This window comes from Fopius arisanus, unplaced genomic scaffold (assembly GCF_000806365.1).
Source record: "Fopius arisanus strain USDA-PBARC FA_bdor unplaced genomic scaffold, ASM80636v1 scaffold00066, whole genome shotgun sequence".
NCBI classification, from domain to species: domain Eukaryota; kingdom Metazoa; phylum Arthropoda; class Insecta; order Hymenoptera; family Braconidae; genus Fopius; species Fopius arisanus.
The window spans coordinates 2,593-27,151 of record NW_011887805.1 but is presented as its reverse complement, the minus strand read 5'-3'; the positions used below and the strand labels follow the sequence as shown (position 1 = coordinate 27,151).

Below are 24,559 nucleotides of genomic sequence, written 5' to 3'. Positions count from 1 at the left end.
TTATTTACCGGAAAATCTCAGAGTTCTCCCGTTGTCTGTTCAAATAAACGAAAAATCCTCTCTCAACTCAGAAAAAGGGAGCGCCATAAAACACACTTTTCCCATTGACTCCCCCTAAATTTCGAGGATTTTAACGATATGTGCCCAGAGCAACTGGTTAATATATATTAAAAAAAAAAAAAAAAAAAACACGACGAGATCTGTGTGCTTATAATAAACCAAAGACGAAAGACCGAGAGTGAAACTGAGAAAATAAGTCCAGAGGGTTCGTTTTCCCGGAAAGATGAAGTAAATGTTTGCCGCATCTGCGAGTAAATTTCACTTTTTCATTTTTCCGCGGTTTTTCATTTTCCTTTTACCCACTCTCATTCCTTTTCCGAGTCTCTCCAGACAAACTAATTTCACTAATTCAACTGCTGGATGTCCGGAGGGGCCGAAGAAATTGGTACGTCTCTGGGATTTTTCATGATTGCACATCGAGGAAAAAAAGGTTCGATGGGTTGACCCCTTCCCCCCAGATGATGCGATTGTTTGCCCGTGGGTTTCATCCCTCCCCCATTTTAAACCCAAGAGGTAAAGCAAAGATGGAAGTAATAACGACTGACAGTACACGAGTCCCCCATATCCGCTGACTTGAAAAAATATTTACCAATCGTATTGGTTATCTCTTGCAGTGTGTACAAACGTGAGGATGAAAATATTAATTGAATACCAATCTACTGTGTACCCTCGCAAGACCCTCTGAACATACATTTATTTATCCCAGAATTATTAATTCAGGGGCTATGCGATAACATGAATTAATTACCGGTGGCTCATTTGAATGAATAACAAATTTCAAACTCATTAATGGTTCATTATTCATTTGTTGTATTTTTGATGTACTTCTGTCTATTTTTCTTGGTGAAATGGTGTTTCAACATTTACTGAGGGCTCGCCATTTTCCCAATTTCTCGGGCTCAACAATGACTCGAGTTTTCAGTGATAAGTACTGGTCTTTTGGGAATGATAATACAGAATAATCGGGTTTTATTCTGGAGTGTTGAGTGTGTATGCAAACAATTTTCACTGGACAATCACCACTCCCTGGAGCACTGGACCGGGAGCTTTTTCGTTGAAGGAGATTTGCACAGGAAGCACAAGGACTTTGCACCATTTACCCAATGCCCGTTTCCATTTACTACTACTACGTACCATCTACAAACTTCTCACGGTATTTACCCTCGATTCCCTCCATTTTCTTATCGCAATATTTCAAAGTTCAATTGCACATGCGTTTTTATTTATTTAATTTTTTTTTTCCTCGGTGTGCAGTTATGAATTGTTTATTGTTCAGTGATTGTTATTTTGGCGGATTATTAGTTGTTGCGACTGCGAGTGCCTGTCCTGGCGTAATGAGGGGGTTATTAATTATTAAATCGCGCACTTGTCGCGGCACTTGAAACTCGGGTCAAGTGATTTTGCTCGAGTGTATGAAAGAGTTTCGAGGGGGATAATATTGCTCGTAAAATCACATCGCCAATTTGTGGTCGTCAATATTTGGTAATAATTATAAAATTGGAAAAATAAATTGTGGTTCTGAATTAATCGGTTATCATTATTCACCCTCCTCAAATAATTATTAAAAAAAAGGTGCAACTTCAGGAAAAAATTTTTGAAATTACAATGAATCCCTGAAAATCAAACAATTTTTTTCTCTCTGCATTTATCACAGAAAAAAATTGCAATTTCGTACTGCACAGAGAAATTTTTTCCTTTCTTTTCCCCAATTCTCTTTCCCTTCTTTTTGGGTTTGAAATTCATCAAAGATTCGTTGGACTGAATTTTTTTTTCCACCCCTGCACATGTGATTCAGCTTTTTTTCCACATTCGGTTTTTCCCTGATTTTTTTCTCATCTATTTGCTGTGGGAAAAATACATATGCAACGCTGTGGGCTCGTTCGGCAATCAACGTGAATTAATTAACCAGCAATTCACGGGTTTGCAGTAATTTTCATTTCACGGGTGAAAAGTGCATTAAGAAAAAATTTTTTTGGCAAAGATTTAACTTGTGCGTTCCTAATATAAATTTAGGAAAGAAAATCGATCTCGAAATATTTTGAAATAATTGGAAATATTTGGAAATATTTGGAAATATTTGGAAATATTTGGAAATATTTGGAAATATTTGGAAATTTTAGGAAATTTTAGGAAATATTTCGGATTACGGATCCTTGCGCGAAAATCATTTATTTTTCTCAGTACAAGACGAGTTTGTCGACGGGAATATGGGTACACACGACAAATACAGGTCTTCCCCGGGAGAGTAATTTCCTGTCGGAAATCCATGCGATTATCCCCAAGTGGAATAACATTGGGGCCTCAGGGAGGATTTCACCTGTGAAACCTCCTCCATACGATAGGATATCGCCATGTTACTTCGGCATCAGGTTCAAGTGTACTTTAAGGATTATCTTTCAACATTCTTCAGGTGAACTGTACTTTCCGGATGATAACAATCCTCTGCTTTGCGAGTGCAACAAAAATACTCGGTAATCTTCTGAATCTTGAATAGTGAATCCCCTGAATAAAAGGAACAATCTATCCTACCCGAGTCTTTCTCCTTTTTCAACCAAAAAATTATTTATCTGATGGAATTAATTTTCGCTTTTCCGCAGGAAATTCCGTACGAGATTCATTTCAAATTTTCAATTCCTGAGATTTATCCGTCTAATGATGCAAATCCGTCTCACATAAATAAAAATAATTTCCACAACTTTTACAGTTGAATGAAATTGAAAAATCCCAAATTCAATAGATATCCAGAAAAATCGAAAAAAATTCCAGGGAAATTCAGATAAAGAGATAGAATTCCAGGGGCTGATAAAAATAAAAGAAAAAAAGTGATGTTGACGGGGGCACATGGCACCATCCTGTCATGAGAATAAAGTCTTCCCCAGGACTGAAAAACAGTGTAAAACCCCCCGAAAAGATCCTCACCCGAGGGCTAAAAGTGAGAGGGCGAATGGATGGTCGAGATAAGGGAACTCCAGAAGGGGATGTCTACATCCAACATTGAAGTTGGGTTGAAACTGCCAGAAGCATTTGCCACTGAGTGAAACTAAAAACCTTGCCCCGGAGAACTAGACACCCCAGCCCTTTTCGTACATCCCTGCATCCTTCAATTAGCAGTCGTGAAGGGATGAAGAAAGCCGGGGGTAAGATACTTGAGGATGAAAATTCACGAGTAAGATAAGGTCTTGCCCTCTGGGGCTCCAAAAGCGCCGATGTGAACCAATTATCGCGCTTGATTCGCGAGACGAGCCTCTTATGGAAAATCGATTCTGCCCCTCCTCCCCCTTAACCCCCCATCAACGAGGTATATTCCTGAAAACACGTACACACGCCTCCAGCTGTACCTGGGGATTTTGCACATATATGGCTTGCACACACCGGACTAGAAGAGTCCAACGTGGGAACTTGTCTCGAGACAGCGAAGATTACTGAACTCTTTTCATCACTTTTTTTTTCATCTTTCACCTTTCCCCTCCCCTTTTCCCCCTCTTTAATCTTCTCCTTTATTTTTTTAAATATCAAATAAGAATTTATTATGAACTAGCAATTCATTCTGAAATTGAATTAATTAAATTCATTTCGTGGAAGGATTTTTAAATGGTATTGAATTGTTATCGATCGAGAATTTTGGAAAATAATGACCTAGATTTCGAGTGTTTTCAATAATTTTCCGCTTTTCCCTTTTTTAATACAAAATGCAATAATGAATACCATTTCATTTTTTATGAATGAGAATTCAGGAAAACAATGACCTGATTTCAATTATTTTCAATCATTTTCCTCTTTTCTCAGTTATCCAAAAAAATTTGAATTCCTGATTTCCGGCAACAGCCCGAAATTCCGAAAAACCCCGGATAAAAAAAAAATCGAGGATAAAAAATGGCAAAGCACTACAAAAAAATGAAATAAAAAAGATGGCACTCCGAAAAAAGCAATTAAAAAATGATGAAAAAAAAAAGAATTGCTAAGACCCCATCGAAACAATCAGAAAACAATAGCCCTTTTTATTCTCAGTGCAGCGTCAGACAGTAATTCTGCGTGATGTTTTAAATGCAGAGGATGATCCTTTTGTAAAGAAATCCACGACGATATACTGAGATCCTCGAGGCCCTAGCAAAATGAAGTTCAGAAGATGAGAAACAAAAAAGAGAATGAAGAAATAAACGAGAACGGGGGAACCTGGAGAGTGAAAAGGAGAATGCGATGAAAGGACGCCATCAGTACATATATACCCTCATACATGCCCTCGATTACATAAAAGGGTCGCAGGAAGGGGTTCAAGTGAGGAAGGGCTGGTACACATCCGTGGGAAAACGTTGTACACGTTAAAAGAATTCTCCTACACCATGGACCAGGGGGTGGTATAATAAGGACACTTGTCCACCATTCGCCTGAATAATTTCAAACTCAATCCCCCAATGTTTAAATTATTTACTTATAACATGAATTCCTCTATTCCAATTCAGCATTCGGTGGCCATTATTAATCCTTATCACCACCCAAAAGAAAAAATCTTATTTCAAGTGAATTCATGCTATAGAATGTGATCTAAAATATATGAATAATATAAAATCATGAGCAATGATTATTCCTATTATTAATAACAATTTTTCCTGGCACCAAGAATGTATGAATAATAAGAAATCGAATGAATTTATTATTTATAATATATTTATGGGACATAAATATATTTTTATGAAAGAATATATTCAGAGGTGGGTTTATTATCGGATTTAGGGAACAAAATGGCTGTTCCTTCGGTAATTCGCGAATTCTCTTCAACGGAAAATCCTCGGAGAATAGCCAAAAACGAAGTAATCCCCAAATAGTTCGTGATCCGCTCGGATACTCATAGAATGGTTCATCAAACTCGAATGCCAACTGGTGTGGAGGACCTGTGAGATATAATTCACGCGTGAATGGTCTAGGATGGGCGTGGACATTTGGAGGGCAACAAAAATTGATGACCCATAGATAGTCGCCATGACCCACGCCATTTATAAACCCGATAGCTCCTCCAAGTTCAACAGATAAAAACGTTAACACCAAACAGAGAAGATCCTGACGAACGATCTCTCAAGATTTTATCGAACTCCCCTGTCCCCAATTAAAATGATAATTGACATCCGCCATGTTTAATTACTCAAAGAGTCAAAGGCGAGAAAGAGGCGATAAAATTCTCCTGCAATTATTACCCGCACGCTAAAGACTTTGAATAATAAATAGTCAATGGATTCATTCTGCAATTGGAAATTTGTAATTACAAGATTTCCGTGGGATGCGACTGATATCCGAGAGATTGCGGCAAATAATCGGTTGAATTTGAAGGCACTCGAAGAAATTGTGTGCATCATCCCTCGGAAAATAAGTCGTAAAATAAGGAATTGTCGAATAAAAAAGAGTGACGTAACAAAGCGAGGAAAAACGGGTAACTGAAAGTTGGAGGATATAAAAGACGAAAGAGTGCTGCAACAGAAAATGAATACTCCAGTGTACAAAAGACGTAAAAAAAAATTGGAGAGATGATGCAGTGAGGGAGAAAAAAAAAAATGATGGAAGAAGCTGAGGGGAGAAAAAAGGAATTACACTATCTTCCACGTCCGACCGGGATTTAAATACCTCGCGGGTAATACGTCATTCTCGAGCAGACGGATTCTATTCCGCTTGTACGATCACGTGACTCGACTTTCCTCGGTGAATTTACCCGGTGAAAATATCAGTGGAAATTCTTGGAGAGCATCCGCTGGTCGATGATGAGTTTAGCATTAAAATAAATCCCCAGTGGTGGAATTGGGAATGGAATATTGTCAAACGTCTCATGCAATTATTCAAATTTTGAGTGCCACATTTTACCGGAGTTTCCGGTTGTATTAAAAAAAAATTTCTGACGTTTAACTCCAATTCTCATCCCCTCGACTCAACACTGCAGGTTCATTATGGACTAAGTGACGCGTAATAATCAGTTTTAGGGTTTAGAGAACGGGTATGATCGACAGCGAGGCGTGAGGCAATGCGTGTTGATAATTACCCTGAGGAAGTGCAATTTATCCTGTTGAGGGATTAGCTCAGGCACTTAGACACTTGGAGGAAGTATGAATATAGCTTTCATGAAATTCTCCATTTTTCATTTCTCCTCCAATTATCCTCTATTTTTTTACAAAACACCGTGAAATGAATTTTTATTCACCGAAAAATCAATAACGAATTATTCTCATTCTCATTAATACCAATAACTAATAATAATTAATCACTAAATTAATTACGAAAAATTCTGGGATGAATCCACGAGGAGAATTTCGGTGTTATCATCATTTTCTTGGATAACGGAATTTTCCACGAATTTTCAGCGACAATCACCTGATGAAGGACGACAGGAACTTGAGTATTTAACTGGAATAGCCTGACCCCCGATGATTTCATTATCGGAATGAGATCGAGAGGCCCTGATCCTCCCGCCCTCATTACCGTTTCCATTGAAGGTGATAAGCCAGGCGCAAGTGTGAAACGCAATTGTCCTTATCAGGTCGAGCTAATCCCCTCAACAATCGTAACGCAAAGTGTTTTCACCGTTTGCCAAACGATAACATACGGTACCCCATTTTTATTATAACATTTTCATCGCAATGCCAACAGGAAATGCAAATTGTCCGAGGGGTGGATGCTATTTCCAAGCTGATGCTGCCAAACAATTCCTGTGGCTTTCCAGAAACCGATCATCTCTGGGCTACATCCGAGAAACCAAGAAGATGCCATATCGCTTGCTCAGCCAGCTGAGGTACTACCCAGTACTCATCCCACCGTAACTAATTACCATAATTATCGAATCCTACACACGATTCCAGTCCGTTCGTTTCCCTTCCAAGCCCTTTGTTCCCAGTGAAAAGCATTTTTTTTTTTTATTTCCTCTCGTTGCAAAACCCGCAATTCCGCAGCTGATGTTCCCCATTCATTCATTTTTTTATTTAAATATTCCTCGGGATATTTCCCCTGCAGATGCCCCAAGAAAATCTTGCAATTATCCCGACTGAATGGATAAATTGGATTTTTTTTTGATCGAAGTAGGGAGTGCAATTAATTTCAGTACCAATTTTTATCTTTTTGGTACATCAGCGACTTTATTTTTCCGTGGGGTTGAGTTGTTGCTTGGGCTGTCGGTAATTTAGCTAGGACTCCCTGTCATCTACGTTAATTACCAAACTATGGAAATGACGTCGCGATCTTGTGGGTTTCGTGCCAGAACTGTTGCTCCAGCATTGTACATGTTCTGTGTACATGTATATATTTGAAACATCGGCCTACAACTTCTCTCTTGGACGGAATTAATATGCAACGTGTACACCAGTGCTTCACGAACCACTTGGCACTTTGACGGAATAAATTAGCGAATCGTATGCAACGAGGAAATGCCCAGGTGACTCCAAATCGGTGGCCATTTTTTATACAGTATTTGAGAAAATTCCGGAAAGATCGCGGATGCGGGAGAAATTTCCGGGCTCAATGTCACAACACAAAATTCCCCTGGGAATTTTTGTAATTGATCCCTTTATCAATTAATTATCTCGGTATTTTTTCTCTGATTAATTAAAAATTTTAAGTCGCTTCAAAGGCAATCCGTGTAATGAGAGCTTTCATTATAGTAATGTACCCGATTTTTTTGCCGATTTTTAAGGCTCTTTTCAGGAAAGAGCATCAACCGGGGCATTATGCTCACGATCAAGAAGAGAGACCGAAACTCAGCGTAATGAGCTGTAATGACTCCATAAACCGAAAAAAAAATGTCTTCATGAATGGCTCTAGTCACGAAATCAAGCGATTTACCCGGGAGTCCTGATACGACTCCTAAAAACCCCATCAAACGCAATCATCTGAGTGTCAATCACCCATTCGAATTTAATTTCAAGAATCTCGAGATATCGAGGAATATTTCGAGAATCTCGAGATATCGAGGAATATTTCGAGAATCTCCAGATATCGCAATATATTTCGAGAATCTCCAGATATCGCGATATATTTCGAGATCGATTTTCATTCTTATCCTTTTTATATTAGGCGATGAGCAAATAATTTCAGAAGTAATTTATTCATAATATCAAAATAGCAGAATGATTCCTGAATTTCGCATGCCACCAGCAGCCTGTGCACCTACGATAGGTGGAAATATCGTGTACCCCAAATGCAAACCGTTGAACAATCAATCACTAAATTGCCACAGCCGCTGGTGGCACAGAACATTCAGCATGGAACTTCATGGGATCAAGGGGGAAAACCCCCCAGGGGGTGAGCAATTTATCAGTCTAATCGTGGGAGGAAGTGATTCCCCCTGCTGTACCAGAGAAAGGACCATCATCCACGGGTGTTTGGCACGTTCCATATGTCCAGGAAGCAACCAGGTGCATCCACAAACCCACCAGAACCCCCAATACCACTTCTGCCACTGAATTGTTGTTTGGAATTCACCCACGCGACACGCGATATCACAGCTGTCGCTACTCTGATCGACAAAGTTTTCCATTTTTTTTATTTTCATTTCGGGGGTTTTATTCCGAGTTTTTTTGTGACTTCCGCCCCGCTGTGACAACCGGAAACTTTGCATTCGCCTAACCCTTTGAGCTCAGGAGTTTTTTTATCGGCAGAAAATAACTCTACAAATCGAGAAATGGAGATCCAGAAGAAGAAAATATAAATACCACAATTGAATATTAATTAATCTCAAAAACTACGGGGTTCACGGGGAAATATGAAGAGACCTTTTTTGTGGGGAATTTAATTAGCTATAAATGAAATCCTGTAATGTTTCTCGTCTGAGTGGATAGTTTTCCAGGTAAAGTCTGAATTCCAGGAGATTGCGTCGTGGGGTGGAGACAGGTGGACGAAGTGAAGAAAATAGAAAGGAAAATCGAGTGTTCACGGCGATATCCTCTCGAATTCTTTCGACTACGATAAACAAAAAGATAAGAAAACAATTTGAGATATTTTGACAAGTTTGAGGGACCAAAAGTTTAGTTTCTCAAACAGTTTGCTTCACTTTCTCAAGTTGTCGTCACATGTTTTCATAATTCCCTCTATTTTCTATCATCATTACAAAGTTGAATGTTTATTATTGACTCATTCCCCCAGGGCAACTGCACTCGGTGCTGTTTACTTCTCTTGTTGATGAAACGTTTGATATCTCAAGTGAACCCACCTCGTTTCTCCTCGTCTTACTCAGCAAGATAATTTCAAGATAGGAATAGATAACTCTGGGATTTATATCCCCAAAGCCATGGGAAATATCCCTCGAGCTCCAGTAGAAATAATTCCCGATTGAAACTCTTGATTGAAAGTAACGGGTTTACGTGACTCTGCGGAGGATACACTCTCCATTCCCCAATATATTCGCGAAGAAAATATACCCTTGGAAATCAGGTCGACTCCGTCAAATTTTCCCACAGACCACCTCGAAAATTCATTCCAAAAATGACGAGAAAAACGACTTCCCCATAGAAATAATAATAAACTGTTTTATGGCATCCTAGGACTCGTTATGGCCTCCATGAGTCTGTGTACTCGGAACCCGCAAAAGGGGAGTTGCGTGTTTGGCGACTTCACGCGACCCCATTCAATCACAAATGTAGATTGCTGGATTAACGAGAGTGATAAAAAAAAAACTAGAATTTATACAGGAAGAAATATAGAAAGAAAAACTCAACAAAAGCTCATAACGTCGACAATAAACCCTCAATAACGTCAGCGCAAATGCGCGAATTGATCGGCTGAGCCCACGTTGTCACGATTAAACTTTATCCAGCGTGAATTTACTGGTTGCATATATCCAAGTGGGTGGACACCCAGTGTTACTGGGTCGATAGGGATGCCTAGTCGATAGTGCAAACGTGCTGGATGGAATTTATGATCCTACCATGCTCCAACGAATTTATCATCCCATGCTTGGCGCCATCAGATTGCGCTTTAAAAATTCCTAAAGTCTCCAGTAATACGATCCGACATATCCGTAAAACTAATGATCAATTTTTCAGAAATTACCCCTATCAGTCCGATTTACGAGCTACTAACGTCATAAATTCAGGTCACAATCTCTAAATAACAAATTCAGCGACGAAGTGGCAAGAGAAGATCACCTGACTCACGTCATCGGTTCATTTTTCATAAATATCTCCGGAACTGAGGGACACAACGAAATTTTTGTTGATACATTTTTTGTAAAGATTATTGCGAGCTGCAAATAAAGTCATTACGATAATTGCGGTATCTCCCGTAGTTTCGGAGATATTCGTTGTTTAGTATGGAAATGTTGCGTTTCGATATTTCGGTGGTGAATTGTCCATCATTTGTCAACCGAATCACGAGATGAGACAAGAGCGATCAAAACATGATTAAGTAGTTTTGTTATACAGGCTTAACTCACTTTTTGTGCTTTGCAGGCAGCAGCCAAGGGGAGTACATCATGTGGATGTGCAGCATGACGATCACGTAGACAATTGGAGCACGCGGCATTCTTGCAGAGTGCACAATAAAGGCTGACAGTCTCTCCATTATGATCACCACAAATTGGAGCACCATCGGGCCCAGTGGGTCTAGTCCCCTTGGTATTTGACTGCCAGCTGGCACGGGGTGGGCCCAGATTATGAGCTGCAAGAGGACCCCTCAATGGATGACAAGACTCCCTGCATTGATCACAATAGAGGACCTGAAATAGCCCACAATAAAATATCCATTATTTACTATTACATTCAATTGTAGAAATTCTCCTCTACCAAAACCTTCGATTCTACACGTGAAATAATAAGAAGTCTTTGTCATAAATTTATCTCGTCAAAATAAAATAATAATCACTGATAATTTACTGAAGAAACTGAGATATCGATTTTAATAATCCTGACAAAAAAATATGAAATTCCTCCAAGAGACTCTCAATTTTGAAATGATTAATGATTTCTCCACGTCAAATCCCCGATTTATCTCGAAATCAGACATCACTAGCGATCGTGATGTCTGAAATACTGTGGAGGATTTAAAATCGGTTGAGACGGCTGAAACGGTTAAATAGAAAGCCAATTTAATTAGACCGTTGGTATCAGCACACCACCGCAGCAGAGGATCTCTTTCCTCAGCTTAACTCCCACCGACTAATTGAATGAGCTGATTACCCAGCTGACCAATCCCTCACCCCCTCGAGGAATAACATCAATTAAATTCTCCGGATGATAAATAACTCAGGGTGAAGGAGGTACTTGGGAATTCAGTCGGCGTGTGCGAAAAAGAAAGAGTCAAGGAAAATAGGGAAAAAATTTGAGAGAATTGATCGTACCTCGCACTGCTCGCAGGCGACGCTTGCTTCCCTAGGTTCACCCTCGCACATCTGGCACTGTAGCCTGACATTTCTCGCCTCTTGATATTTATCAACGATTCTCTGCATCGCCCGGTATTTCGGCAAATTGTGGGCACCGCCCTCGTCGAAGTAAACATTTTTATGGCAAACCGGGCATGACAGACAGAGAGTACCACCCGATGGTGGAAAACAATTGCCATTGCCAGGTGTTCCAACGTAACTACCCGGTCTTGAGCTAGTTGATGTGCTGCTGCAGACAACACCAGAGTCTGTCTCAGAGAGGATTGATAATTTGTCGGCCTCTTGGTCTGATCCTGGAGCATTCGAGCAATCGGTTGTTGATTCAGGTGGTGAATCAGGTGGTGCCTGAAGATTTACAGCACATGACAGACAGAGGGCATGCCAACAAGGGAGCAACACTGGTTCTGAGAAGAGCTCCTTGCAGGATGGACAACGTAACTCGTCCTCCATTGTTTATATTATTATTAATATTCCCTAACGAGGAAGTCCCTGGCCCTGACCCTGTCACCAGGTGGGCTGTCGGGAATTAATATATATATTTTTTGTCGTCCAGACGATTGGAGGAATTTGTTGGCAAGTTCAGGCACGTGGAGGTCGCCTGAATGCGGCTTTCCTGCAGTGGCCCTCTTACAGACCGGTTGGACTATGGGAATGTGCGGATTACCTCGTCTGACCAATTCACGGAACTATTCACTTTTGATGATATTATCTTTGCACAACACTCGTCATACACTCTCGCGGACACGTGTCACTTGACATTTCCGGTGTCTACATTTTTGGGGGGCGGATTGGCGGGTCGGCACTTACACTCGGATGCACGGATTTTAGGATTAGAAAACAAAACACTGACGCGATGTAGCACGTGAAGGCAGCGCAGCGGTACTGGAGAGCCGAGGGTTGACTGACTTCGGTTCAGAGTCAAAGAACCGGCGCGCAACGCCGCCACGCACTCACCACCGACCAGGGCCGAACACACTTCGGGTACCTTCGCCCTAAATTACGGGAGTATCAAATTTTATTTCGAGTTTCCCGGTTATTTCTCTCATTTTTTTATATTTATTTATTATAAATAATTATTAAACTGTTAGGCTTTTGTTGTGGGGTTTTCTCATTGGCCCTGGACGTAATGGCGGTACAATTGAAATTGGAGTAGAACACGAAATGGGAAACCCGAAGATATGGATGGAGTAAAATTTAAAAAAAATTATTAACCTGAGAGAAATTTGTCGAGATTCCAGTCATGATGATTTTTAATTACATGGGCTTAAATCCGATTTTGATTGAGAGTCTTCAGTGAATTCCGCGGTATTTTTGAAAATTCAAAACTCAGTGTAATTTGGGAGCAGTTAATTTATTGATAATTAATAATTATCTATCGATTGTCTGATTCTCTAAAATTTCAAATTACGAACTATCTCTCCGTAAATTCTAGGTCATCCCAAACACTAAAACTATTTTGATCTCGTTGCTAGAATTGGGATGACATCAACTGGCTCCAAAATTAAATCAGAGATGTAACGCCCCGGTATTTTCATTAAAACAAATGGAGTGACTCCGATTTCCCGACCGAGTCATTGGAAAAAAAAAATTGAAACGGGATTTTGATGATGGGGAGCTGGTGGTAATGCTTTCGTCCCTGAAAATTCTCGTCTCTGTCTTCAAGGTGAGGACGAAGCGGGAAACGAGTTTGTGAAAGAGAAAAAGAGTCTGTACGAAGGATCAAACACGTGGAACAAGGGGGATCGCGATGAGGAGGGGAAGGATGAAAAAGAAGCGATTGTGATGCTCCAAGAGTTGCACCGGGTCAGGATAAAACGGAATAGAACAAGGGGAACCCCACACTCGAAAACGAGTCCAGGTGCGTTTTTTTTTAAATCCCATCCGACTGCTGATTGTCCTCATTACAAGGCACCATTCATGAACCATAAATCGGATGCATCTATTATTCCATCACTGAAATTAATCCATAGAAAAATCCAACTCATTGAAATTAATTAATTAATTAATTAATTAATTTTTCCTCAATCCACCATTGTTCCACTATTTGCTGTAATCATAATAATTTTAGTCTTATCAAATTTACCTGTCCCATCGATTTTCCAGTTTTTCGAGAATTTTTGATGAATCATTGAGGGAATCGACAGAAAATTTTAATTCATTAATCAGAAAAAATGCCAATTGTAATCAATTATTCAGAAACTCGACTCGAACTTCAAATTAAAATCGTAATAGATATTATTTTAAATAAAAATTCGACGCGTCATTACCGCATGAATTTTTTGATTAATTCCATTGAAAATCATAATTGCGTGGAAATCTTTTTATAACATTAGATCAGAAAATAGTTGCGTACGCATTCCTGGAGGCGCCACCTCCTCGAGACCAGTACCATCTGATCCAGTGATCGAGTGACTCGAGTGCCCCAGGAATTCCACAAATTCCTCATTGAAATTCCCCGCGGCTTTCCAATCCATTCGGTGCATCAGCCAGATCCCCGTGAGTCTCTGATTTCAGTGATTGTCAGTAAAAAAATCAGTCACTAATTGAAAAAAAAAAAAAAATACGCATTGTTATCAAAGTGGGCGTCAAGGGCAGCTGTTTCTCTGCGCTATCGAGTGCGCATGCGCAATTGCAGTAGCCCGGGTGTTACAAAGTTTTCCACTTGATGTAATTAATTCGATTGAACGTCGAGACGTAGTGGAGTTTGAAATCAACGTTTGCAATTGAGGGAAATAGCACTGTCGCCACCTTTGATGCTGCTAATGAGCGATCAAACACGTGCGAATACACATGAAACGCTTTCCATGATGAGTTTATGAGTTGGGGGATTCGATTATCCGAGATTATGTATTTATCCAGACAGAGATGACTCGCTGCAATCAAAAATTCGGTTTCTATCCAATCATAATTATTATCATTCTTCTACAGCTCATTAAACTCAATTTCCATTCATGAAAAAATTCAGTTAAAACATCTGGCGAAATGCTTCGGGATAAGTTAGATTATAATATAAAATTGAAGTGCATTCGGTATTTTTAATGAAAAAAAAATTGTTTAAAACTCTGAATATAATTTTACTGTGGGTATAATTATCTGAGCCCCATGAAATTGCTCTCGAGACGTCAGATTCTCGATTTATGTAAAGATGTTGATTATTAGAAATAAAATCGATGATTTTATGAGTGTAGATCGACGATGGCTGGGAGTGTAATGAGATGTCTGAATAAAATTCATTCGAACCCCATCCCTGTGATATTCAGGAGTGCCAGCACCTCAAGGTTAATATTCCTCTCAATTAACCCGCGACTTTATCAAATCATCGAGTAAATCATTCTCAATTACTTCCAGTGCAGACTCGAGCGAAACTTTCGATCTAGTTGTAGTTGGGGGTGGAATAGTGGGTTGTGCAACGGCACGTGAGATGTTGGAGAGGCACCCCCAGCTTAAAATTGCAATTGTAGAGAAGGAAAATAAATTGGCAATGCATCAGACAGGGCACAACAGTGGAGTGGTGCACGCAGGAATTTATTACACACCCGGAAGCATGAAGGTAATCCCTTTAAAAAAAAATTCATCCAAATGAGCCCCGGGGTTGTGCAATTAAATTGAGTCCCAACAATTTTTGCCCTCAAGGGGAGGAATTTCACATTTTGCTTTCTTCTGAAAATTATAGTCCTATCGATTTTTAAATATCATTTTTTCCATCAATTTTTCCCTGGGTTCAGGCGAAAATGTGCGTCGAGGGCCTGAAATTGTCTTACGATTACTTTGGAAAGCATAATATACCGTACAAGAAGGTGGGAAAGCTGATTGTTGCTCAGACACCTGAACAGGTCAGCAGGATCAAGGATTTGTATGAACGGGGACTGAAGAACGAGGTGCCAGGCCTGGAGATGATCGAGAAGAATGAGATTTCGAAATTTGAGGATAAATGCAAGGTAGTTCTTCATTTTTTTTTAGTTCTACAAAATATACAAAAAATACAGATCATGAGATTTGATTTATAAAAAGGGAGAAAAAGCAATTTGGTCGCCATCGACGGGGATCGTGGACTGGGGAGAAGTCTGTCGTTTCTTCGCCTCGGAATTTGAAAAAATGGGTGGAAAAGTTATTCTGAACAACGAAGTCACCGGCTTCAGAGAGAATAACGAGTCCAAAGGGGGTCAAGGGCTCTCACCAATATCCGTTCTATCAAAAAAAGGGGTAAACGTGAACTCGATTTTAATTGATGTAATTATCCCCCGAAAATTAATTCACAGAATTTTTTTAAGGCCCTGCAAACAAAGTACGTTCTCACCTGCGCTGGTTTACACTCTGATCGTCTCGCGGTGATGACAGGCTGCGATCTGAGCCCGAGAATAGTCCCATTCCGTGGTGAATATCTCCAACTCAACGATAACAAAAAACACCTGTGCTCTACGAATATATATCCGGTGCCTGATCCAAGATTTCCATTTCTGGGTGTTCACTTCACTCCGAGGATGAATGGAGACATCTGGCTGGGGCCCAATGCTGTCCTGGCATTGGCGAGAGAGGGATACAGGTTATTGCATTTGATAAAAAAGATTTACTTGATAAAAGAAAATATTATCTTGTAAATTTTTGATACCCTGGGATCTCGTGATAAATCATTTCCCTCCCGCAGAGGAAAAAAACTTTCGGGAAGAGACTTTTCTGTCCCAAGAGAAGTTTTTTTTTCTCACCCTCCCTCACTTCTGTTCTACTCTTACTTGTTTGTAGAGTAGTGAAGATGAATTGGGTAATTTGGGTCAATGGGACTCGTGTTTTTCAGGTGGACCGATGTTAATGTTAAAGACTGCATCGAAATGGCCAAGTTTCCAGGACTCTGGAAATTGTGCTTCCGGTTCATTCTCCCGGGATTGAAGGAGGCTGGAAAATCTATTTTTTATCCACTCGCCGTTAAGGATCTTCAGAAATTTATCCCTGAGATGACTTACAAGGATGTCAAGAGGTTCGTGCTCTCTCAATTCCAAATATTCAAGTGTTTCATTTTTAGTCATTCAATTCCTCATAATTGCATTAAAATTATTTTATTTCTCATAATCTTTTCCGCTAGCAATTAAGTCTGATATTTTTCATCATTCAATTTGTCAAGTAAATTGGAAAAATTTCCAAAAAAAATTCCGCACGTCATCGAAATAATTATTTTTAATGAAGAAATTATTGTTGCTTACACATAATTCCTTGAGCAATTTTCGGGATATTCAGTTCCTGCAATATGCAGTCATTAAATAATTATAAAATTTTCTATAATAAAATCGTTATTCACTGATTTTATCCAGAGGACCGGCAGGTGTACGAGCCCAAGCGATGGACAATGACGGTAAATTGGTCGACGATTTCGTATTCGATAGTGGCGTAGGTAGCCTAGGAGGCAGAGTAATTCATTGCAGAAATGCTCCATCACCTGCTGCCACCAGCAGCATGGCAATTGCCAAATATATCTCCAACAAACTCGAGAAGGACTTCACATTCTGAGGTCAAGAGCACCAATACTCAATTCATTGAATAATGGTTACCAATGTACATGATTAAATCTGATATTTTTTCATCAACTCCATTCATTCCTTACGATCTAACAACTCCAGTCAATTAATTATATAAACATTCATGATATGTACAAATATTTACAAATTAGACTATTCTCACTCCTCTCATTGATAACAACAGACTTCTACCAGCGAAGTCCCAGGCTGCTGTCACGTGGAAAGCCATATTCGTCAAGACGACCATGTACTCGAAGAAGGCAAACATAGAATACACTGCAATCAATAAAATTACAATTGGATTTTAAAACAAAAAATAATACCGCAATGAGATTTAAAATCCGAAAGGATTAAAGACTCTCTAACGCGCAGAATACCCACCAAGAGGTTCACAATACGTATTGTGTCTCCAGAAGAAGTAACAAGCCATAAATATACAGAAAATATTGGCAGTCATTGCTCTCGTCTTCAAGACGTACGATCTCTGCTCATGGACGTCTTTCGACACAGACCTACAGTTTTTCTCGATGTATATCGCCAATCCCATGTGGACTATGGAAATGATGAGGAAAGTGATGAAGGAGAGTTTATGGAAAGCTAGTGAAGACAACGAAAATCAGAGGATTAGACAGGATAATTATTCAAGTAATTCAATAATAAATTCTGGTACAAAGTTGTAAAGTGAAATATTTTCTCGTTCGATCAATGAAATTAAATGGTTTCCCCCGTGAAAATAAATTTTATTCCAGCTTTACCACTTTATTACTGAATTCGATGATGATTCTGCCTGTTACCGTAATTTTCACTGGAAGTCCAGAAGCTCAAGGTCACCAAGGATATATTCTCCACAGCGTAAGTGAACAAAGCAGCTCTGCTGACTCCCTCAGCCCATTTGGTAGCAATTTCCTTGTAGTAATAATAATAGAGAGTGAAGATTATAAACCGATTGACTGCCTGCATGGCAATAGCAGTCTTCCAGATATTCTTCTGAGGCGTGTAGTTACCAATCGCAGCTGATATTGATGGCAACACGTTATAGACCTGCCAGATTCCATCAGAAATCTCATAAATAATTTTTTCTCTGTTGAAAGTCTTGATAAATTAATCATACCTGACAGTGTGTGAAGGTCGCATGTTCAAAATTGTAAAGAACAGACCAGAAAATACAGAACAGAAATGCAAAAAACGGTAGAGACACTGTAACCCACGCAAATTTCGGTAGAGAAATTACGATTCTATAATTCTGACTGTAATCTTCACCAATTAATGGTGTATAATGAGATTCCCTTCTCATATTCCTCATTTATTTATTTTAAAATCGCTGGAATTTTAAAGATCCTCCAAATAAATAAATAATTTCACAAATCTCTCACTAGACTTTGATCACTGACACTATCAATTCGTCACTAAAATTCCGATTCTCATGCCCGCCCGATCCCTGAGTCATTGAAAATTCATTTATATCTCATACTTCCGCTGTGACGATTTTATAATAAATCCGATAGATTGTTATTGCACAAGAATTATCGGCGTGCACATGAAATAACCTCCAACTCTTGTATTGTTTGTTTTCATCTTATCGTATGACTTGGACGAATCTTTTTGCTGCGAGATGTCAGCAGCTGACGCGTTTGGAGAAATCAGCTGATCGGTTTGTTTGCTTGCAGAACCAGTGAAATTCTTCTACTCCGGTTCGTTTGCCCTTTTTTGCCGTAATTACCACGTTAATCACCACTCAGTCAAGTTAATATACCGTGAATTACATAAATAATTGAAGTCAAAGTGTTTGTGCGGTGTGTCGAACGATTTATTTGACAGTGGGTGGAACTCCCAGAGATAAAGCAGTGGTTGTGAGGTTATTCTGTGACTCTGGGAATTTGAATTAAGCAATCAACCTGGATAAAGTGATTTACTGCTCTCCTCGAAGGTTTACATCGTCTCCGAGAAAATGTAAGTAATGACTATCTCCCGAGGCATCGAATAATTGAACATTTTCTAAAATACATACACATCGCATATACGAGTTAAAAACCTAAAATAAAAATCACTACGAGATCTGCTCTCGTTTCCTCAATTTTTTCATTATTCATTTCGTCATGGTTTGACAAATTATTCGAATTGTTTTATTGCCGTAATTTTTTTTATTGAACTCGTAAACAAAGTTGCGGCCCATTTGTTGGAGTATAAATTTTGGAGTGATCTGCCACGTGCAGCCAATTCCTCAGCGATTTAACGCTGCAGTCCATCACTCAGTAAATTATATACATTTGGCTCTCGATATTTGGCTTATTGCAGTGGCACAATCGTCAATCTTTTTGTCCTGTTATGTTCATCGTGCCGGATCTTCTGTTCTCCATGCCAAATCCAATACGTGCCATTTCGAATGCGTATCAGTTCGAATCGATATATCGAGAAAAGAAATGTCAAAAGGCAACTGTTGTTTTACTATCTTGCAACAGTAATCTCAAATTTCAATCACAACTGCATACGTTGTGGTCTCGTTCGAAGGGTTTATATCGCGTAATTTTTTTAATTTCCTCAGAAAAACAAAATCAGCAATTCTCAAACTTCCCAGGAAATAATTAATTGATGAATTAAAACATTTCCGCGTCCATAGACTGTGAATCAAGTCGCAAAAATGCGAGATTCAAAGAAATTAATTCCGCAAATTAACTCTCGGTTGGGATTTTTCATTGTGACACATTTTTCTTCATGTAGCAATGAATTTCTAGACAAAATCCTCCCCTTAATAAATGACTGGCGCCTGAAATCTCAGTGACAATTTACTCAGCCCTTATATACAACGATACGTGCACTGCATTTTGTTAAGTGCTGAGACAGTTTTTCCCTCGATTTTTTGGTGGTTCCGGATGGAATACATAAACCCAAATGTGCATTGGCTTCGGTTTACACGACATGTTTAAAGTCGCCAGACGCACTGCGTCGAATATTATGCCAGAAAACAGGCCAGTATTGTACAGAGAATTTATAAATACGTCGTTTCTTCTCTCATTGTTCACCAGTACCTTGAGAAAGAGCGTGGAATTGTTTCACAGCCATCGGAAATTTATTTTCATTGCACACCGATTTTTCCAACAATTTTATCATCTAAAATCCAATATACCATAATTATTCAATCAATAATTTATATCCAATAATTTACAAATGATTAACAAGTCGTAATTAAAATCAAATTAACGACTTTTCTGGTTGTAGATCTTGTAATTTTTATAATGGATATATTTCTGGGGTAATTGTTTGTTAATTAAATTATTCTCTTTCTGGCGATCAGAGTTATTTCCCTTTGTCAAGGTGTTTCAATTTAAAAGGCCATCCATCTATCAATTTGCAAGTCTCCATCGTACAGTTTGTACTCCAGTGGGATGAGCACCATATGGCGGATCGTATTATTGACACAAACCATTCCACTCATGACAAGCATTTGGATTCATATAGAACTGTCAATTATAACTGTAACCAATGCCCTTGAGAATTACCTGCGGAGTTATTTACGTACCATTCAAAGAAATTCCCGTATTCCACAGAAAAAAAAATTTCTCAATCGAAATTTCAACCTGATTACATCCGGACTTTTCAATCGGTATTGATTGTAATAATTCTGTTTCAATTTCAAGAATTTCTCTTGTTTCTCTCAATTTTTTAAAGTAATTTGTCCTCGGGATTGATCAATTCGACGTTCTCCAGTTATTCTACTTCCATTTAAAAATAAACCTCCGCTGATTGTTTCGAGCTTTAATTATTGTCACTCCAGCTCATCCCTCAATCGAATATTCCCACCCATTTTTTTTATTTATTCTTGTAATAAGGACGAAGGTCGTGGCATCAAACGAGGGTAGCCTATAGCTCGACAATGAACGAGGAATTGCGACATTGAGTTGCTAACAACGAGTGCTAGTGAAAATAAAAATTCACACATGCACTCTCTACCATTCAATCCCACCCTTTCACCTATCTCCATTCCCCAATGGATCAATGATCAATCAAGAAAGGATTAATCATCCCTGAATTCCCCAAAAATTAATACAAAAGCCAAAAAAAATTCAATATTCAATTCAATTAAAATTCGAGAATAGATTTATTCAAATTACACATATTTATTACTATGATATTAATTTCAAGTTTTAATATCGCAAGATGAAATTTTTGCGTAAAATTTTTCATCGGTCGATGAATCACCGGAGAAAATTTATAATTGCGACCATTTGTCATCAGCCACTTCCGTTTTACTGGAGAAAGAAATTTCAAAAGTAAACGAAGACGACTTGACGTCAGTTGCAGGCGGGATACATCGCGGATGTGACGTTGAATCATCATCAATCCCCATTTGATCCTCGGATCATTAGTTTCCGGAGGTAAAAGATCATGAGGCTCGAGGTAATCAGGAAAACCGATTACTGCGAATTTGTTATAATTTTTTCAATACCCAGATTAATTTTTCGCGAATCGATAATTTACGTCAAGAGATATTCCTCGATGTTCATCAATTTTTCTATCACTCGCGGAATTCCCGGAGAAAATCAATTGCAATCACTCGCCAATGAAAATTATAAGATATTACAAATTACTCCAAACATTCCGAACGCAACTAAAATTATTATTATTATTATCGAAATAATAAAATAATTTCAATTGCTGATAAAAAAATGGTTAAATTTCGTGCTGCACATGAAATTTCATCTGCAGAAATAATTTTTTATCAGTGATAAAAGTAGACTCGACGGAATCGTCAGATGAAATTAACAAAATATATTGCTACAGCAGGAATATAATTATATGTAGGAAGCTGTGTACCGTACATATGTACTTGCGTTAATGTTTTGGCGCAGGCGCGACATTTGCGTGACAATCCGCGTGGCGCGTGAGTTAGAAAATTTAGTGAAGAGACTTTAGTCGTGGCCCGTATCTCATCGGTTATAGTTCTGTACCCCGAGTTGTACGTCAAGTGGTTGAATAAATAAAGAGGACATCTGGACTGACAGCAGCTGCCAGAAGGAAAACATCCGGAGAGCAGCATGCTGAAGACATCTGATAAACAGAGGGATGAGAAACATCCGAAGATGTGATACAACTTCAGTGGAGTTTGAGACACCCGGATCGAATGAGATGGATCAGGTCAATCAGTTGAATGAATTGATGATTCAGCCCCTGAGGAAGATCAATCAGGTGGCCGATGACAAGGGTAGAACAACGACCGCTCAAAAACGATGGAGAATGCTGGCGAGGGCCTTGACTCGTTCACCGGAACCTATCGAGCCTGAGGATGTTATATCTGTGAGGAGATTCACAAGTTTCAATCTCATTGAGCCAAAGATCATGCAGAATGCACCAGCTGATGATAAATCCACCTGGTACGAGTACTCGATTGGTCTCGATCGTGATCTATATGCTGTAGAAATCAGGAGAATCAACAAGACATTCACTGCCAATGAACTCATCGGCTTCAACAACACGGGAAATGTTTGTGTCTGGCCGTCTGAAGAGTGTCTCGGTTATTACTTGCTGAAGAATCAGAGGATATGCCGAAATAAGACTGTGTTGGAGCTCGGTGGTGGGATGAGCTGTCTTGCTGGTATAATTGTTGCCAAATATTGTGGACCATCCGGTGTTACATTAACAGACGGAAATGTCACGAGTGTCGACAACGTTAGGTGTATCATTGCCAGAAACAACATGGCTGATTTTGTTAAATGCGGAGTGGTGCAGTGGGCCAGGGCGGCTAATGTCTTGAGACAAGCTGCCAATGGCAATCGGGCACAGGTATGTCTTTGGCAGGGCCATAACATTTTTACCAATTACGAGGGACAATGAGATTTCGAAATTTTTGGCAAACTCCTCGTGGCACCAGGTCGAACTGTCGACGACTATTTCGATTCACATTTTTTTTTTCACCCTCGTCTCGTAAAAATTCTGATTAAAATCATGAAATTATTGTGACAGCAAGAAAATTTCAACTTCACATCCAATTATTCATTTTATTTATTCGCAATTTCCGGATTGCTGTTATAATAATTTATTCAGTCTTACTCTCGCACGGGATTATGTATTAGGATGAGAATTACACGTGTAAATTGCTGGTAAGACAATATTCTCAGATTGACTTATGATGAAATCCAATTAATGCAGACATGGAGTCCCGAGACGGTGGACGAATCCCGGCGAACTGAGGGCTTGTACGACGTCATCCTCAGCGCTGATTGTCTATTTTTTGATGACGTACGTTTGGATCTGGTGGAGACGATATACGGATGGCTAGCTGACGATGGCATTGCACTGATAATGGCACCAAGACGTGGTATGACATTCCAGATGTTTGCGGATGCTGCTGTTAAGAGGGGCTTCCTGGCGAGACAAATTGAACGGTATGACGCTGAGGTATGGGCCAGACACCTGGAGCTGGGGGATAATTGTAACGAGTACTGCGCAGACATACATTATCCCGTTTTACTGGAATTAACGAAACAGAAGAAAACACCCCCCGGCTGAGTGATCACCTCAATCAAGAGTAATCTGATTATTACACGGAGATTAAAGTTTGATTAAAAAATATTCAAAAGCAACTTCCGATATTAATTGTTTCTCCGATATATTTTTTTTTTCTGCTTTCTCCGTGTGGGGCGATTGCTCTAGATTTATTCGAAATTGTAATCCGATATTTTAGGGACAAAGTGCCTGATGGAGTCGTTGAAAATCTATCGGGATATTTGATCGTTTAATTATGGTAGAGTAATGATACGTATTTACACCCTGGGGTCTACTACCGAAAGATTTATTCTACTGTTGATATGGCCTTTAGATTTGCTCGGCCTCTGTTGAAATAGCGAGTTGTATCCTGAGGGAGTTGTCAATGACTGGGAAATATCACTTTCTTCCTTATTTTACTTCTGGTATTCCTTTCCAATTACTGCGGGTTCAATTATTTTTTATTCAGTGAATATCTCAGGATTTACGGGAAATATCGAGAATTTTGTGAGGACCTTTTTTGTGGGGCTAGTTATCGTCTATAAAAAAGGTTATTATTAAAATTTCAATATCTCTCTTCTGTTCGGAGATATTTATCGAAAATTCGGCGGATAGCCAAGTCCTGATGTTTAAACTGTTTTGCCACTTTCCTGTTCGGGTAATGAGTTTTATTTATTATTGTTCAAGTTTTTTGCGAGAATTATCCGAAAGTCGATCCCGTCGAGAGGACCAATTCTAGTTAAGTCTAGTCATGTAATTTTAAGAAGTATTTAGCTGGATATCCGATATTATTGGAGAGATTATGTAAGATTTATGAATGTTTATGAATAAATGGATTAAATTATTTTGCATTATTAATTCTTTGATTTTGTTGGAGTGACCTGTCCAAATGTGATCAATTTGTCCCGGGGAATTCAAACTCAAACATTTGTTGTGTGCAAGTTTAATTGGCTTTGTTTCATTAGGTCGACCCTGACCTTCGACTTTGCTCCACGTCATGGGCTTCTCAGCTTTTGAATACCTGAACTGCGGTTTTCTGAAAAGCTAGAAGCCAGACACAAAAAAAAATTGTTTGCACAATTACCGAATGCCCGGACTGAACCCCAAAAATCTTTTGCAGATTCCTCTCGATAATTCCCTGGTGTCTCTCAATTTTCATAAATTAATC

At 39.1% G+C, this 24,559-nt stretch overlaps 4 protein-coding genes across 10 annotated transcripts in view; 2 read left to right on the top strand and 2 right to left on the bottom strand.

The window, feature by feature from the left end:
• Nucleotides 1-12,278, bottom strand: part of Trim9 (E3 ubiquitin-protein ligase Trim9) — a 48,640-nt gene extending 36,362 nt beyond the window's left edge. For all 5 annotated transcript variants that reach the window (XR_892414.1, XR_892415.1, XM_011309286.1 and 2 more), the window contains exons 1-2: nt 11,363-12,278; nt 10,460-10,741 (exon numbers count right to left, since the gene is read on the bottom strand). Coding sequence is in view for 3 of the 5 variants with exons in the window: in XM_011309286.1 (XP_011307588.1) it covers nt 10,460-10,741; nt 11,363-11,854 (774 nt within the window). In the remaining 2 variants the exon portion in view is untranslated. The remainder of the gene's footprint in view (nt 1-10,459; nt 10,742-11,362) is intronic.
• A 1,504-nt stretch (nt 12,279-13,782) lies between these two features.
• Nucleotides 13,783-17,184, top strand: L2HGDH (L-2-hydroxyglutarate dehydrogenase). Of its 3 annotated transcripts, XM_011309282.1 has the most exons (9): nt 13,783-13,900; nt 14,593-14,682; nt 14,753-14,954; nt 15,130-15,342; nt 15,416-15,607; nt 15,676-15,947; nt 16,197-16,376; nt 16,708-16,904; nt 17,096-17,184. In XM_011309282.1, the coding sequence occupies exons 2-8, from the start codon at nt 14,600-14,602 to the stop codon at nt 16,901-16,903; spliced, it is 1,338 nt and encodes a 445-aa protein (XP_011307584.1). In that variant the 5' UTR covers nt 13,783-13,900; nt 14,593-14,599; the 3' UTR covers nt 16,904; nt 17,096-17,184. The 3 variants fall into 3 exon arrangements, with proteins under 3 accessions (XP_011307584.1, XP_011307583.1, XP_011307585.1); XM_011309281.1 differs by lacking the exon at nt 17,096-17,184 and having other exon boundaries at nt 16,708-16,980; XM_011309283.1 differs by lacking the exons at nt 13,783-13,900; nt 17,096-17,184 and having other exon boundaries at nt 14,758-14,954; nt 16,708-16,980.
• LOC105269213 (post-GPI attachment to proteins factor 2-like) lies at nt 16,950-18,499 on the bottom strand. Its single transcript, XM_011309284.1, has 4 exons — nt 18,023-18,499; nt 17,706-17,952; nt 17,293-17,508; nt 16,950-17,187 (listed from the first exon to the last, which is right to left on the bottom strand). The coding sequence occupies exons 1-4, from the start codon at nt 18,212-18,214 to the stop codon at nt 17,060-17,062; spliced, it is 783 nt and encodes a 260-aa protein (XP_011307586.1). The 5' UTR covers nt 18,215-18,499; the 3' UTR covers nt 16,950-17,059.
• A 3,323-nt stretch (nt 18,500-21,822) lies between these two features.
• LOC105269211 (calmodulin-lysine N-methyltransferase) lies at nt 21,823-24,236 on the top strand. Its single transcript, XM_011309279.1, has 2 exons — nt 21,823-22,689; nt 23,056-24,236. Exons 1-2 carry the CDS (start codon nt 21,973-21,975, stop codon nt 23,413-23,415), a joined length of 1,077 nt encoding a protein of 358 aa, XP_011307581.1. The 5' UTR covers nt 21,823-21,972; the 3' UTR covers nt 23,416-24,236.
• Nucleotides 24,237-24,559: the final 323 nt, after the last annotated feature.